Source organism: Condylura cristata, unplaced genomic scaffold (genome assembly GCF_000260355.1).
Source record: "Condylura cristata isolate star-nosed mole 26May11 unplaced genomic scaffold, ConCri1.0 scaffold00026, whole genome shotgun sequence".
NCBI classification, from domain to species: domain Eukaryota; kingdom Metazoa; phylum Chordata; class Mammalia; order Eulipotyphla; family Talpidae; genus Condylura; species Condylura cristata.
In genome coordinates this window covers 2,020,118-2,035,035 of record NW_004567127.1, presented here as the reverse complement: position 1 = coordinate 2,035,035, position 14,918 = coordinate 2,020,118, and the positions used below count along the sequence as shown (strand labels likewise).

General features: G+C 51.5%; 1 protein-coding gene across 1 annotated transcript in view; it reads right to left on the bottom strand.

Moving 5' to 3' along the window:
* Positions 1 to 14,918, bottom strand: part of FMO5 (flavin containing monooxygenase 5) — a 25,964-nt gene that overhangs the window by 2,274 nt on the left and 8,772 nt on the right. Inside the window, exons 2-6 of the mRNA XM_012730012.1 lie at positions 12,399 to 12,703; positions 10,533 to 10,695; positions 9,704 to 9,846; positions 7,498 to 7,697; positions 4,221 to 4,573 (exon numbers count right to left, since the gene is read on the bottom strand). Coding sequence (XP_012585466.1) covers positions 4,221 to 4,573; positions 7,498 to 7,697; positions 9,704 to 9,846; positions 10,533 to 10,695; positions 12,399 to 12,703 — 1,164 coding nt within the window. The remainder of the gene's footprint in view (positions 1 to 4,220; positions 4,574 to 7,497; positions 7,698 to 9,703; positions 9,847 to 10,532; positions 10,696 to 12,398; positions 12,704 to 14,918) is intronic.

Below are 14,918 nucleotides of genomic sequence, written 5' to 3'. Positions count from 1 at the left end.
GAGTCTGACCTTGACAAATGTCAGTCTTTGAAACAGCCCTAACTTCTCTAAGTCTTCATCAGCCTGATTAGTACAGAAACAGCTTCACCTGCTCTGCTATGTTGGTTGGCTTTCTGTGGGCTCACTCTAGGAAGGTGCTGGGCATCTTGCTTACCATATGAGATTCAGCAGTTTGACAGCCAAGAAATGGCTGTGTTTTGCCATGCGTCTGTCACCCCTAACCTTGGGATTACTACTTATAGCTTTAAGTCAGAGAGGAAACCCTGTAATGTTTCATTTGAGATTCACCACAGGTCTCTTTAAATGTTCATGAAACCTATATAGAGAGCTGATTTCCAAATTATTTCCTATAGTAGGAACCATAACCTTTACTAATGCCAGAGACATTATGGTATATACTATCTATTTCTTGCCTGTGAGATCCAGCCAATTCTTTAAAAAAAAAAAAAAAAAAGGCAAAGCAAAACAAAAAACCCCTTAGATTATAAGAACAAAGCGGTAGTTGCCAAAAGGCGGGCAAGGGACAGTGGGTAAGTCGGCACTAGGGGCCAATCGCGATGACGGCAGAAACCGCCTGTCAGAGGCGATCACGCTGTGACCCACACATGTCCAGCCAGAATGCCGTGTCCTTGAAGCCAGCGCAATCGTACCTCAATAAAGTAACCCCACAGACGAGGCAGGTAGGAAGGGGGGCGGGTGGGCTGGCAGAGGGAGGTGTGGTATGATTCCTTCTTGTCCTTCAAGACTGCCCTTGCCGTGTTTCTTTCAGACGCAAATCTTTAAATTTCCTACCCCTCTCTCCCGTCTTGCCCTCCTCAGGGGGTACCAGCTCAAATGAATGGCCTCGGCACCTGAGCCCTCTCCCCTCACTCCCACTGTGACATATGCGCCCTCGCCAAATCCTTTCAACTTCACTGAGGAAGCTTCACACAAAGTTGTCTTCTAGCCCTTCCTCTAGGGTAAAGCCTTTACCCCGTCTTCCTGGAGTCTGGACTCAGGCTCTCGACTCGCCCCCCCCCCCTTGACGCATCAGAATCAGGACTCTGACGTGACCCCCCACTCCCTTTGAAGTCCTTCTTTGGTCCTGTGCCGGCTGCCTGGAATCCAGACTGGTGTGGCATCCAGGAGGGTTCTTGCTCTTACCTCTGTAACTAGCTTCATTTTTCTCAGTTCCTAGAACACTTCATTTTCAGAATTCCAAACTACCTGCAGCTCCCAGAACTTGGCGTATTCTGTCTTTTCCTCCAACTGCAGAAATGTCACTGACAGTGTCCTCTGGGCCGAGTCCCGCCCTCTCGCAGCGTGTTCTCGCCCTGCGCCCAGGGCTGTGGCTGGGCAGCGGCTCCTCTCTGTGCCCTTGGGGCATCTGTCTGGGCCCAGTAACTGTGCTGGACGAATGAGCCGATGAGCGTGTCGCACTGCGAAATGCTGCGCTTCAGAGGCCTGCCAGGCCCGAGGCGTGGTGGGAGAGGCGTGAGCCTCCATCACAGCCCTGCGCGGCTGGGCCTCAGCCTGCTCTCAGCTGAAGCGGCATTCACGTAGTCCTGATTTGCATAATTCTGACCTGTCTCTGCACACTTGAGTCTAAAGATGTTGTCAGAGAAGTTGCCATTGTCCTCGTTCAGTCCAGACAAGCCTTTTATGGCGACTAAAAATGGGCTAAGGCGTAGTTCTAGCCTAGGGCCTCAGCTAGGACGCGTCTACTGGAGGGCTGGGACCTTCGTCTGCCCCCGAAGCTCAGCCAGCCTTGCTTGAATAGACATTCGCTAGACAAGGCCCGCGAGCTGGACACAGGCCTAGGCTCAAAACTCAGAGGTAAATAAACATGGTTCTTTTGTTTAAAGAGCTAGCGATTATGATTAAGGGAGAAGAAATATAAATAGGCCCCTTCGCTACAGACAGAGCACAGGAGTGCTGGGGAAGAGCAGCAGGAGCAGAGGCCCAGGAGGACCGCTGCTCCTGCTGGGGAAGCCGCGCGGGCCTCGGGAAGATGCCGGATCCGGAGTACCCCAGTGAGAGGGGGGCCAGAAAGGCCAGGCTGTGTTCGCTGGTGGAGGAGCCTGGACGCTGCCCTGGGCTACAGAGCCTTGCTGGGTCGGGGCAGGGCTGGTTGAAGGAGAGAAGGCTGGTGAGTGACAGCGAGGGGCAGGGCCTGCACACGAGGCCAGGGATGCAGAGGCAGCTACGCGCTCCGAAGCGGGTTCCGCGCTTTGCGAGCGGGTGGACGGCTGACTTCACAAGAGTAGAGTGAACGGAAAGACAGAGGAAGCAGGAAAGCGGGTCTTGCTCAGGGCGGTTTGGGCCAGGGAAGGGAGAGGCTGAGTTGGGCATGGAACACAGAAGCCAGCTGGTCCCTTTCATGGTGCAGCGCAGACAGTGCAGGGCCGGGTGGAGCCTAGGTGAGCAGGAGAGCTGTGGAAGAAGAGCCCCAGCGCGTGAGGGAAGTTTGATGCAGTGACAGGGATTCTCCTAATGACCCCCGGCCAGGTTAGACAGCGGGGGCATTCGCCCTGGGCTTGGCCAGCCGAGCAGGGCTTTCACACGCCCCAGGTCTCCTAGTCCCAGAGCCTGGGGCACATTCTGCCACAGACTTTTCTCTGTCCCCCAGCAGTTCCCTCGGTCATAGCAAAGTCCCACTAGTTTAACTACATAAGATGCTTCGGCCTATTTTAAGGCACCTTTCTCTTCTTCCTTAATTGACATAATTAAAAGATCCATTAATGTCACTGAAATGAAGCCAATTTAATTGCCTTTGAGTGCAAATTAGTGCTCTCAAGTTGTACGTGAGCTGCTGGATAGAACTGGAAGGGTTTGAGAAATTGGGAAAGTTTTCGATCTCTCAATTCTTCACTAAGGGAGAAACTGTAACTCCATTAAGAACTCTGCGTAGGGCCCTCCCTGGTCCACAGCAGGTTAAAGCCCAGGACTGTGAAGCTGGTCGCAGCCACAGGAGTTGACCCCCCAGGCGCGGCTGACCTCTCCTGTCCCCCGCTGCTCCCCGCAGCAGTGGACCTCGTCAGCCAGCCTGTTCTGCTCCCCACTCTGTCTCTGGGGAGCCCTCTCACCTCCGGCAACTCTGGTTTGTACCCCAGTTCTTGTATGCGTAAATAAATCTTTTTAAAAAAAGAATTCTGAATAGTTTTGTTACATATTAGTAATGATGGCAAATTTTATTTTAAAAACTGGAGACCCCCGAAATTTCCTTGTTAGCAAGAATGTTAAAGGCCATCTTGGCGCTCCCTGTTCTGAGACTTGATTCCGAGTTGGCCTGGCCGGATGACCCTCCATCCACTTTCCCCGTCCCCCATTCTGCTCAGATGCCCCTGGTTTCAGACACTCCCCATTCCGTCTTGAAATAGTCCCTGGCTCACAGGAAAAATATTTGTTGCTTTGTTTTTAATGTTTGTTAGGCTCACTATCTTAGCTCCCACAAAGTTTCGCTCCTGGTTCCCTTTATCTTCTCAAGATTATCTTGGGAATCGCACTGTCTCCAGGCCAAACAACTGCCACTCCTTCACGTGGACTTCAGATGGCGCATTCTCACGTCCTCGACTGTTCCCGTCTCCCTCCTTTCAGTGCACTGATTTCACTTTTAAACCTGTCTCTGGGTCTGGTCTGATCAGCTTCGAGAACTGTCACGAGCTCTATGACTTGGTCATTTTGTAATGATGCCCGATATCAGTCAGCCTTTCAGAAACCGTATCATCTGCTGATTCACACTCTCCCAGCTATCCCAAGCCCAAACTTTTTGCTCATGTACCCTTAGAACTGAAAGAGGGATTTAAATTGGAGGAAGTGGAAATTTGAGATTGAATTTTCTATTTGCTGGCCTTGTTTTTAAGCAGGTCTAACCTTCTGTCTGAAGTCTTCTATCTGCAGTGAAAGAAGATACAATTCTTTTTCTTCACAAATATACATCAGGGGTCTAAAGCGTAGGTGAATATAGTCAAGTTTGAAGTGCAGATTATAACATTTCCCACAGTTACATATACTGGAGGGTAGAGTCAAAGTGTGCCCTTTTTTTGGATAGTTTCCCAAAAGATTCCAATATAGGACCACGATTATAAGTTAATATTTACTCAAAATTAACTTTCAGTCAGTGCTAATTTTGTTGCAGCCCCGTTTAGAACCATACATACAGTCTCGGCTATTTGAAAGTAGAAACATACACAGAATCAGACATGCCAAACATGTAAGTAGTCAGGTTGCAAGTCACTCACCTTTAAATACTTGAGTGACCCAGCGACCTTGGAGCTCTGAGATGGGCATGATGGCACCCAGGGGTTGGATCAAGCCAATGATGGCAAGGGTTGGCTTTTCCAGGTGAGGAGGGAAGACCATCTTATATAGGGATACCTTGTTATTGACTACTTTGACAGAATCCTCAAGAAAAGGAAAGTTGAAGCTGTAGCCGGTGGCAAAGATGACTGCATCAATGTCATCCTCCCTGGAGCCGTCCTCAAATATGGCGGCCGTCTCTGTGAACTCCTTCACGTTTCCTTTCACCTTCACCAAACCAGAAATGATGCGATTTGGCAACTCATCGTTTATTGTTGGATGCTGACTCAGAGGTCTGTGAATGGTGGTGAAGAACAAGAGGAGAAACGAAGAGGGGAGGGAGAAAGGGAAGACAGGAGAGAAAGAGGGAGAAAGAGGAATCAGTGCCATGTAAGACTACTCCAGGGGGCCTCCCTGGTGGCTCAAGGGGTTAAGTCTCAGCACTGTGAAGCTGTCCACCACCACTGTGGGCTGAGTTCGGTTCCTGGCCAGGGAGGGACCCCCAGGGCGCAGCAGACCCCTCCTGTCTCCCGGCGGCTGCTCCCTCAGCAGGTGTTTCAGTGGGTCCGCCTGTTCTGCTCCCCACTCTGTCTCCGGGGAATCCTCTCCCCTCTTCATATCTCTGGCCTCTACCCCAGCTCTTGTGTGCATAAGTAAACAAACCTTTAAAAAATGGGAACAAAAGACTACTTCACTGGAGGCAGTTAGACAACATGTCCCTCTTTTATCTGGCCGTGGCACTTGGTGAAGGTCTAATTTATACTGCTTGCAGAGAGCAGCTCTCTCAGCAGAAGCTGGACCCTGGATGGCCCTGCGGGGGATAGTGCTGACGAAGCGGAGGAGAGGTCTTATCTGAGGAGCACCAGGAATGCGCACAGCAAGGAGTCCAGCAGGAAGGACTGTGGGGCTGTTTCCGTCCACGGCCCAGCACTCTGCAAGCTGCTACCACATCGCTTGTACTGTCATTTATACTACAAACTGGTCTTACAGACGTTGGCTTACACGACCTCCAGCCCGATGAAGGCAGCAGGCAGGTGCCACTCCCCAGGTTCGCTAAGGGGCTAAGTGGCTCGCCCGAGGCGCCACAGCCTGGGACTTTAGAACTGACAATAAGATGGCTGCCCGCCAGCTCTTCCGGGATCCTTTTCAGTAACACTGGGGTCCTTGTACTGTGTCCAGAGACAGTTGAAGTAAGCCTGCCAAAAAGTAAGGCAGGTTCCAGTGTCTCGGCGCTCCCTGAGGCATCTGAATCTCGGAATCCCGGCGTGGGGGGGCCTCAGCCGCATGCTCAGTGCTGGCTGCGCTCGACCGTGGATGCCAGGGCTGCTGCGGCCTGTCGCCAGGCCTCGGCCCTTCCCTGCGGACTGTGCGCTGCGCTCTGGCCTTGCCGTTTGCTCTTCCTGGCGAGGCTGAGTCCCGTCCGACCTGGCAGCCGCACGTCTGCCCGCCGAGGCTTTCGGTCTCCTCGTCACCTCCTCCCGTTCTCTCTCACCTGGGTCATCGCCACTGTCCTTGGGGTCTCCTATTCTACCCCCTTTTCAACAGCCTTCCACGTTATTCGTGCATGGTCGTTCTAAAGCGTATTTATTATTACTTCACTCAGTTGCTTAAAATTCTGTCACCTGCTTGCTTAAAATCTTTCTTTTTAAAGAGTGATTTATTTATGCAAACAGAACTGGGGTACAGGGGCGGTGAGGAGATTCACCAGAGACAGGGTGGGGAGCAGAGCAGGCCGACTGACGAAGTCCACGGCTGAGGGGAGCAGCGGGGAGACGGGAGGGGTCTGCCGCCGGGGTTCGAACTCGCTGAGGCAGCTGCGGCTAACTCCGAAGCGCTGCTTTACCTTCCTGGGGCAGCAGGGAGGGCCCCAACTTGCTTAAAATTTTTCAGTGGCTTCGAACTGTCTTTATTCCAGATGTTCTCGGCAGAGTGGTGGCTTCCCTGCACGCACCCGACAGGTGAGCCTGCCTGCGGCCCTGGCGCCCGCGGCGCAGCCCAAGCAGCGTGTGCTGCAACCCAGACACCACTCACGCCAGGGAGCCTACTGGCTTATCTCCTGCTAGTCCATAAAACCTCAATTCATTGTGTAATCATCAGTGATAAGGATGCTACAGTTTCCACTAAGTGGGTGAAACGGCTGTGTGAAAGGTTGTTGGGGAGCACGGTTCCGCGTGATTAATTCCGAAGGAGAAGAAATCGGAATAAGGGGGAGCCAGCTTGCTGCACCTTCTCCAACTGATCCAGTGTCGTGTCAGTGGTGCGGGGTGAGCGCGTGTGGGCCACCGAGACGGCGCTACGAAACTTCTGGGTGTCTGTGCCAGACGTGCTAGCCCCGAATCTGACAGAAAAACTACACGAGCCCAGGTTTAAAGATGTTCTACAGAACACTTGACTTAGAATCTTAAAAAGAAAATGTCCCCATAAAAAACAAAACAAACAAACAGAGTTACTTCAGAGGGGAGCTGGGAGAGCCGTGGCACGGCTGTCTGCACCCCTCGTTTGTACGGACACAGCAGCAAGCCCTGCGGGGGCGAGCACGTGACACGGTGAGGGGTCACAGCCACTTGGCATTTGCTCTGGACAGCAGCCTTATGGGTTGGCGACTCTGTCCATCTGCTGACATAAAAACTGACCTCAGAGAAAGACTTTGTACAAGGTCACACAGGTGAAAAGGGACACCTGGGCCAGCCCTCAGCTGCTCCAACGAGAAGACAGGCAGCCGGACACAAGGACCGTTGGCGGACGACGGCGGCCGGCCCCGGAGGCCTCAGGGCTGACTTGAACACTTTTTCTACCTGACTTTTTAGTTTTTAATGTTCGGATTTACTTACTGCAAAGCGCTAAGTACCGTGAGCGCCTGTGTGTCCTTCATTTTCCTCCTGACTGCTAGTCACTATTTGATCTCTGTGTTTTCAGACCCAGCCTATGCTTGGCTCAGAGCAGGCGCCCGGGGTTCGCTGAGTGGAAGAATGATGCCTTTCTGTCTCAGCCCCGTTATTGCTAGACACAGAGAAGGGCTGGTATCTGGGGACTGGTAGAGTGGGTCACGCAAGCAGAAGCCCAGAGCAAAGATCCTTGACGTGCAGTTCTTAGGCTTCTGTGGGAGGAAGGCAGAAAGCCGACTGCGACTGTGTGACTGTGCTAAGTGTCCGCGTGGAGGCGGAGCAATCCTTTTCCTGTGCCTGGGTGTCACCGCCACACTCCCACCCTGGGACTTACCTGTGTTTAGGCTTCAGGCCAAACAATGCATGGTCAAACCTTTGGTTCAGTCTGTTTTCCAAAAAGGTATTTATGGTGGATTCACTTAAAATGTTCTTCATATAATATTTCAGCCGAGAAGAGTACAACATGTCCGAAGGGTACCCGTGGCTGCCCACACGGTTCAGGATCCAAGACCCTCTCCTGGTGCTGAGAAAGACCTGGGGTGTGGGAGAAGGTTGTTCACTTGTGCTATCCTCTGGCTCATCATCCTTAAAAAACACCCCATTTCTGGCCCTCCCTGGGGGCGCAGCGGGTTAGGACGCAGCACTGCAAGCTGGCCGCAGCTGCTTCAGTGTGTGTTCAATCCCCGCCCCGGAGGGGACCCCCAGGGTGCGGCAGACCTCTCCTGACCCGCCCACTGCTCCCCTCAGCAGTGCACTTCGTCACTCTGCCTGTTCTGCTCCCCACTCTGTCTCTGGTGAAGCCTCTTAGTGCCCCCGCACCTCTGGTCCTTACCCCAGTTCTGCCTGCATAAATAAATCCATCTTTAAAAAAAAAAAAAACACCCCATTTCCTCCAAGATTAAGGTCAAACTCAGTCTGGCTTTTTCGTCCTCTGGCAATCTTTTTGAAATCTTCCTTTTTATTTCCTACACTTTTCCCTCTTAGGTGCTAAACTTATCATAAAACTGATGTGTTCACTGGCCACAAATAGGTCTTTCTCGGAGACCCCACCGCATTTCTGCATAGGGTCATCGCGCCTGTCCACCCCAGCCTCTTAATTCTCAAGGTCTCTTCATGTTTAAGTCCAGCTCGACCCTGCCTCTTCCGTGGCATCCGACGCGCTGTTCTGGCTGACCCTCCACCCTCTGAACCTCCCTACTACTTACCACCTTCCAGCTCATTTAAAACGAGGCCATGACAGCAGAAGGCAGTGAGACATCGTCAATACAGCCTCAGACTTTTTGTCCGCCTTTGACATTGTTTGTATTGTTACAAAAATGTGTTGCTTATTGTTTGTCCTGAGAAATCTTTTACACTCTTATTTTCTGTCACTTCAAGTGTGTTTTTCTCTGTTTGTCAAGGATGCGGCAAGGCAGCCTTTTCCATTTCATTTCACCCCCACGTCAGCCCCTGCAGCTAGGGTTACTATTCCCGTGTAAGGATGAGAGGCCCAGTGAAGGGCAGAATTCGCCTGCAGTTGTGCAGCTGGTAAGTGGCAGGAGGGCACTTCCAGGCCACTCACGCCTACTCCGAAGACTAGGAGGTGCCATGGAGAGTCAGGACTGCTGACGGCGGGGAGCAGGCCTTTCTGTAGCCCCTGTGGGCCAAGGGCCCTGTTCCAGTCACAGAAGTTTGATGTTCAGTGACTTGGCAGAATTCGGTGACCTTGCTGTGCTACGCTACATTTCTACCAAACTCTCCAGAGATGGTTTCCAGATAAGAGCATTGCTTCATGGTCTGGAAGCCCCTGTGTGCCAGGCGTCTCGACTACAGAGGGGCCCCGTGCTGCGCTCTTAGGGCCTCACTGGCAGCGACCCCGGGTGCTGTCATCACTGAGCACTTTTCCATATGACAGCAAGAGAGCCTTCGTGCTCTTAAGAATCAAACAATCTTGGGTTTCCACCATCAAACAGTCCTGCAGTTCCATGTAATCTTTGGTATGCAAGAGGGTGAGTGATGCAAACACCCAAAGCCTCAATCAAAAGGTTCTCTATGTGTAAAATAATAACAAAAATGACACAAATTTGGATCTGTAAGAAAAGCTGCCTTAGAGCAAATGTCCCGAGTCACCGTCTACAGAGCCGGGGGGCAGGGGCAGGGGGTGCTGCTTGCCAGGGCACGCCCTCCCTCGCACTGGTGCCTGTTGTCTTTGGAAGGATGAGACTGCACCTCACTTCCACTTGCGGGGTGAGGAGAAGAACCCCCCTCCCCCACCCCGTGAGTGAGAAGCTTCCGGCGACCCTGCGTGCTCTCCTCTCCATGCGTGCCCAACACTTCTGCTCCCGGTGGCAGAACCCCCCACCCCGCCTCCAAGCTCCCCGGAAATTGCCCGGTCTTCTCCAACGCCAGAGCGCGCTCAGAAGCGCTGCCTGGGCTCTGCGGTCCCGGTAACCCTGGTCCGGGCCCACTGGCTAGTGGCCTCCAACTGTTAAGGGCCGTCACACCAGCGAGCACAGAGCGGCCGCCGCGTCAGGCAGGCCCCGCGGCCTCCCTGCACCGACCTGCTTGGCCACGTGGCTGGTCTCCACCGCCAGGTCCCCGCCGGAATTCCCGATGCCGATGACGATGACTCTCTTCCCGGTAAAACTGTCTGGCTTCTTGTAGTCCCGGCTGTGGAGGTACTGTCCTTTGAACTTCTCGATACCTGCAAGAGAAGAGAAGGGAGAGTGGTTGTCGGGCAAGGGGCTGCCCAAGGCCGCCGTGCACCTGTCATGGTCTGCAGCCCGCAGAGTCTGCACACGTGTTCCCGCTGTCCAGCTGCTCCTCCTTCAGCCTCAGCAGGCGCTCAGGGCAGGTTCTGTTTGATGGGATCTGTAGACTCAGAATCTGGTCCACCTCAGGAAACCTGGCGTCTCCGTGGTGTCTGCATCTTTGCATACCAACTCCCAGTTCAACGGAGTATATAGGCTCTTACGCACGCCACGCTCATTGAGGCTTTTTTTTTCCCAAAATGAAAATCCAGGCCAAAGACTGCAGTTAAATTCTTTCTTTAAGCATTCATTTCTCCCTTAGAAACTCAATATTTATGCTGGTTTTCTCGAGGGCTGAAAAAAATCCTCAGTTACCTCGATGCAGATCAACGCCATCCTCATTTAACCAGTGAGGAGTAACACTCGGAGAAACTGAAGTCATTGTGGCTCTGAACAGAGAGGCCTCTCACTTCCCTCTGGTCTCCAAAACCGTGATTATCCCTGTCCCTAAACGCAGTAGTGCAGGTGACCCCAGCGTCCTTCAGGACACATGAAGAATAAGGGTAACCTCACCTCTCCCGAGGTAGGAGTCGCTGACATCCTCCCTCCCCGGGGGGTCAGGTCCCTGGCGGCTACTCACCAGGGAAGCTTTTCAGCGGCAGGTGAGCATTGGTGTGATGGCCAGAGCAAACCATGACCCCGTCGAAGACAGTCGCCTCCTCCTTGCCTTCACATTCTGTGACCACTTCCCACTGGCCTGAAGTGGAGAAGTCGGGCCGCTTCTTCACGCTGCGCACAGTGGTCTGGACAGAGAAGGGACGGTCACCACGCCGGTGCAGTGGGACTCCCCGCTGTGACCCGGCAGTGTCATGCCCATCGCTGAGGGCCCCAAGGGATACGGACTTGCACCCACACACAGGAACCTCCTGTCCAGGCTGTGGCAGGCAGTGAAGCGCTTCTGCAGCAGGTCGAGCCTGGCTGACGGCACCCTCTCTCCACCAAATCGCTCAGGTCACTCGCTCTTTGGGTCCTTGCCCTGTGGCCGTGGGGCACTTTAAAACGTGGGGGACACTCGAGGCACCACAGGCCTGTTCCTCCCTGACCCTCAGACAGCCTGGTGTCATCTCACCTGCCGGCCTGTCCTCAGTGGTCAGCTGAGGCCTGAGCCACAAAGTGACCTTTTCTAGTGGGACAGAAAGCATCTCAGTGGCTCCTGAGTGGCGCCCACAAATGCCAGTGAGCAAGACACAGAGAGACGGCGTGCCAGTGGCACATGTAAGCTTTTAAAGAACATTAGTGAACACGGATGCGCCACCTAAGTTAAGGAGCATTGAGGGGCACCCCCACGCGCTCTCGTGCCTGTTCCCGCCCCCAGCCAGCCTGCACGAGCCATCGCTTAATCTGGCGCGTTCCTGCTTCCCCTCAGCTGGCACCTCCACCCTTCTCCTCCTTCACCGGCAGTTTCCTGTCACCCTTCAACACTCGGCTCGGGCTTCCTGTCCTCTCCGAACACTTCCCCGGTGTCAGCACTGTGCCTGCTGGGCTCAGGCATCTTCTCTTATGTAGGGTATGGGTCTCTCTGCTGCTTATCACCGGTAATTCTTTTTTTTTCTTCCAATAATTATATTTATCATTTTTTTTCTATTTTTCTATGACTATGAAATCACTGTCATTTTTTCTGTTTGTATCTCCACTGCTTAGTGCAGTACCAAGCAAGTTCACTCTACATAAGCAAGTGAAAAAGACTTTCACTGGGCTATGAATGACTTACTTGGGGAGTTATCACTGGATATGAGGTGACCCTGTATTGTCTATCATTAAACAAAGGTGTGATTTAGCAGGCTGATAAGAAGGTGAAAGATTTGCCAGATTTCAGAAATACTCTTTATGATGGTGATTAAAAACAATAGAAAAATTGTGGAATACTTTACATCAGGAAGGAACAGTGGTATGACCTAGTACATTGTGTTTTACAACCATCTTGTTTTACAAACAAGAAAATTAAGCTAAACCAAAGTTAAGGGACTGACTTGCCTGACATCACAGGTCGGTCCATCGTAGGCCAAGGGCCAGAACCCAAGTTGTCCCTGAGCTCAGTGTTCTTCTCTCCACACCAGAGTTATGTCTCTGTTTCCTCAGTAACTTCCCACCACCCCAGGGGTTGTGAGCATGTGAAGTAAAGCACCAGAACGTGTAAAGGGCAGGCAGCAGCGAGCAAGCCATGAGACCAGGTTTTAATGTTCCCCTGGCTGTCAGTTCCACCCTGTAACTGGGAAACATTACTCTCTCTTGTTTTATTTTCAGTCAAATAGTAAAAAATGAAAGCAGGGAAAACATGGTAGCTCGCAGCCCCAGTGGAGAGAAGCGCAGGAAAGATGGAGCCTGGAGTCTCTGGGTAAGACCCGGGTGCAAGCCCGTCTTCACGTTTGAACGCTCAGTAAAGGAGACCACAGTCTTCGTTTATTTGACAGACGACTTCAACGCAAAGCTACCCCCACTTCCGTACCTTAAAACGAATGTACTTCAGAAGGTCAAACGCTTTGGCGTACATCCTGAAGTAGTCCAGCACCTGGGAGTTGTGCATGAAGTTGGGGAAGTGGGCCGGGATGGGAAAGTCACTGAAGCACATCATCTCCTTAGAAGTGTTGATGATCACCGACCTGTAAATGCTGGCCCGGCCTTCTTCAGGGTTTTCCTGCAGTAAGAGCCAAACAGTCACAGCAACTTGAGAGCTAGCGTCCTGGCTGGTAAGCAGCCAAAAACATTTGAAGATGTTTCTGGAAAGAATTGCCAAATGAAAAGCTCTACCCGCTCATGCACACCGCCACACTCACGCCACCATCTCTCTGTGAGCTCGTGTGGTCTCTGGCCCGAGCACAGAGGCAGCTTAAACGCTCTGTGGGCCGCTGCCTTTGTCTCCATGGCTGTGAGTTACCCAAGAGGAAGAGGTGTCTTGTTCTCTGTCTGCTGTCAGCACAGCCCTGAGGTAAAGGGTCAGTCCAGTCAATGCTTTGAAAGGAATTAAGTGAATCGTGGAGAATGAATTAGAAGACATTTAAAACTGTTTTGAAACCTATTTAAGGACATTGTAAATAGCCTAGTAGAAAGGTAATATCAGGCCTCCCTGGTGGCTTAAGGGGTTCAAGGGCAGCGCTGTGAGGCTCAGCCCGGACACTGCAGCACTGCTCCATCCCCGGCCAGGGAGGGACCCCAGGGCGCAGCTGACTCTCCTGTCTCCCCGCTGCTCCCTTAGCAGTGGGTTTCAGTAGATCTGCCTGTTCTGCTCCCCACTCTGTCTCTGGAGAATCCTCTCACCTTCCTCCCTACCGCTGGCCTGTACCCCAGTTCTTGTATGCATAAATAAATAATTTTTGAAAACATATCCCTTTCTAAAAAAAAAAAAATCTGATAAGCAAAAGGTGGGCACACTGGCTGCTATTTGAAGTGACTGATGGAGAGCTGTCTGGCGCCCCACTCTAGAAAGTGGGTACGCTCAGGTAGATATGAAACTAGAAGACGCAACTAGCCGCTCCCAGTCGGCCAGTGAATAGCCACAGCTGAGAACGGCTCTGTGGGGTTCCCCTCACTGTAGTGCTTGTGCTTCAGTTATCTTTTTCTTTTTGCCTTTTTTTCCCCCTGGGAGGTGGGGGACAGAGTTATTAAATTTAGAATTTTGAAAACAGCCTATTCGTCTGAGGGTATCTTACTTTATTTTTTATTTTAAATGAACACTATTTGCCACATTTTATGTCACAGTGCGGCTAGTATTCTCTTTTTCACATGTTTTAGAACCTTAATGTTCAAAATGTACTTTTCAGATCAACAGCATTAATGACTTGTTAGAAATGCAGAATCTCTGAGTCGGAATGTACATTTTAACAAAATCTCTAGTGACTCCTTTGCACCATGAAGTTTGAAAGCGTGGCTTTGGTGTAAGGAATTCAAACATTAGATTATCTAAAGAATATTAAAAATTATTTGCCAGCACTAAATAATGATCAGACTTCCAAGCATTCCACAAGAGATTGATCATTTTTAACCACTTTGGAGATAAAAGTCAGAAACTTGGTAACCAGGTAATTCACGCCTGGTGGCCAAAGCCTGCTAGAATGTTTACCAGAGAAACCAAGAGTGGGGACCCCCCACGGGCCCATGGATAACTGACAGACCTTAGTGTGTATCAGGCAGAGTGATTATCCACCCGGTTACCCCAATAACTCTAGGAAGAGGGTGCAGGAAACAGGTAGCAATAAACCTCTACACATGTCTCCCTGTCGCATGGCCAGTAGGGAAACGGGACAGTGGTCAAAGATGAGCTGGTTAGAATCCAGTCTGCTGTGCTTTTACCCTCTACTCAAAAGCAGAGCTCTCTACTGATTACTAAAAGCTAGCTGCTCAGTCCCTGCCAAGACAAATTATGGCAGGAGGCATCGGGGCCTGCTCTGATCTTATTCTAGATGTGTACAGGGACAGTTGTCAAGTAGCTAGTTGGGTCCCCGAGACCGGATCAAGATAGGCAAGGGCCATACTGAGGAAGGCGGGGAGGCCACTTCTAAGTGGCTGGCTGACGCTGTGTTAGTTTTGTGAAATATAAACACATGTAGACACCTTCATGCTACTCAGTGGTTTAGAAAGTGAGTCTGCAAATAAACACCGTGGCCTCCGGAGATGAGGCCAGGCTGTCGCTAGTCTTTGACAGTTAATAAATCTGTCCTTTAAATAGGTGATGTCTGTTAGTAAGTTACAGGACTGTGCCTATTCAAGCAACTAAAAAATGGAGTTTATGGAAAGGACAAGAAACCCAGTGAGAAGCGCCACTGTCCTCTTTTGAAGACAGGACTTTGAACTGTGGATATGATTTCACAAGTGGAGGAAAAATTCAAAGCAAAGAAGGCAGCCACATTTTACATTGTGCTCACCAGGGTTATGAAAGGCATTTGTAATGCGGGCCAGAACTTTAAGGGGGGTGGGAGGATAAGATCCGAGAAGACTGAAAGGGGCTTTTCTAAACTGGTTGCAAGCGGGC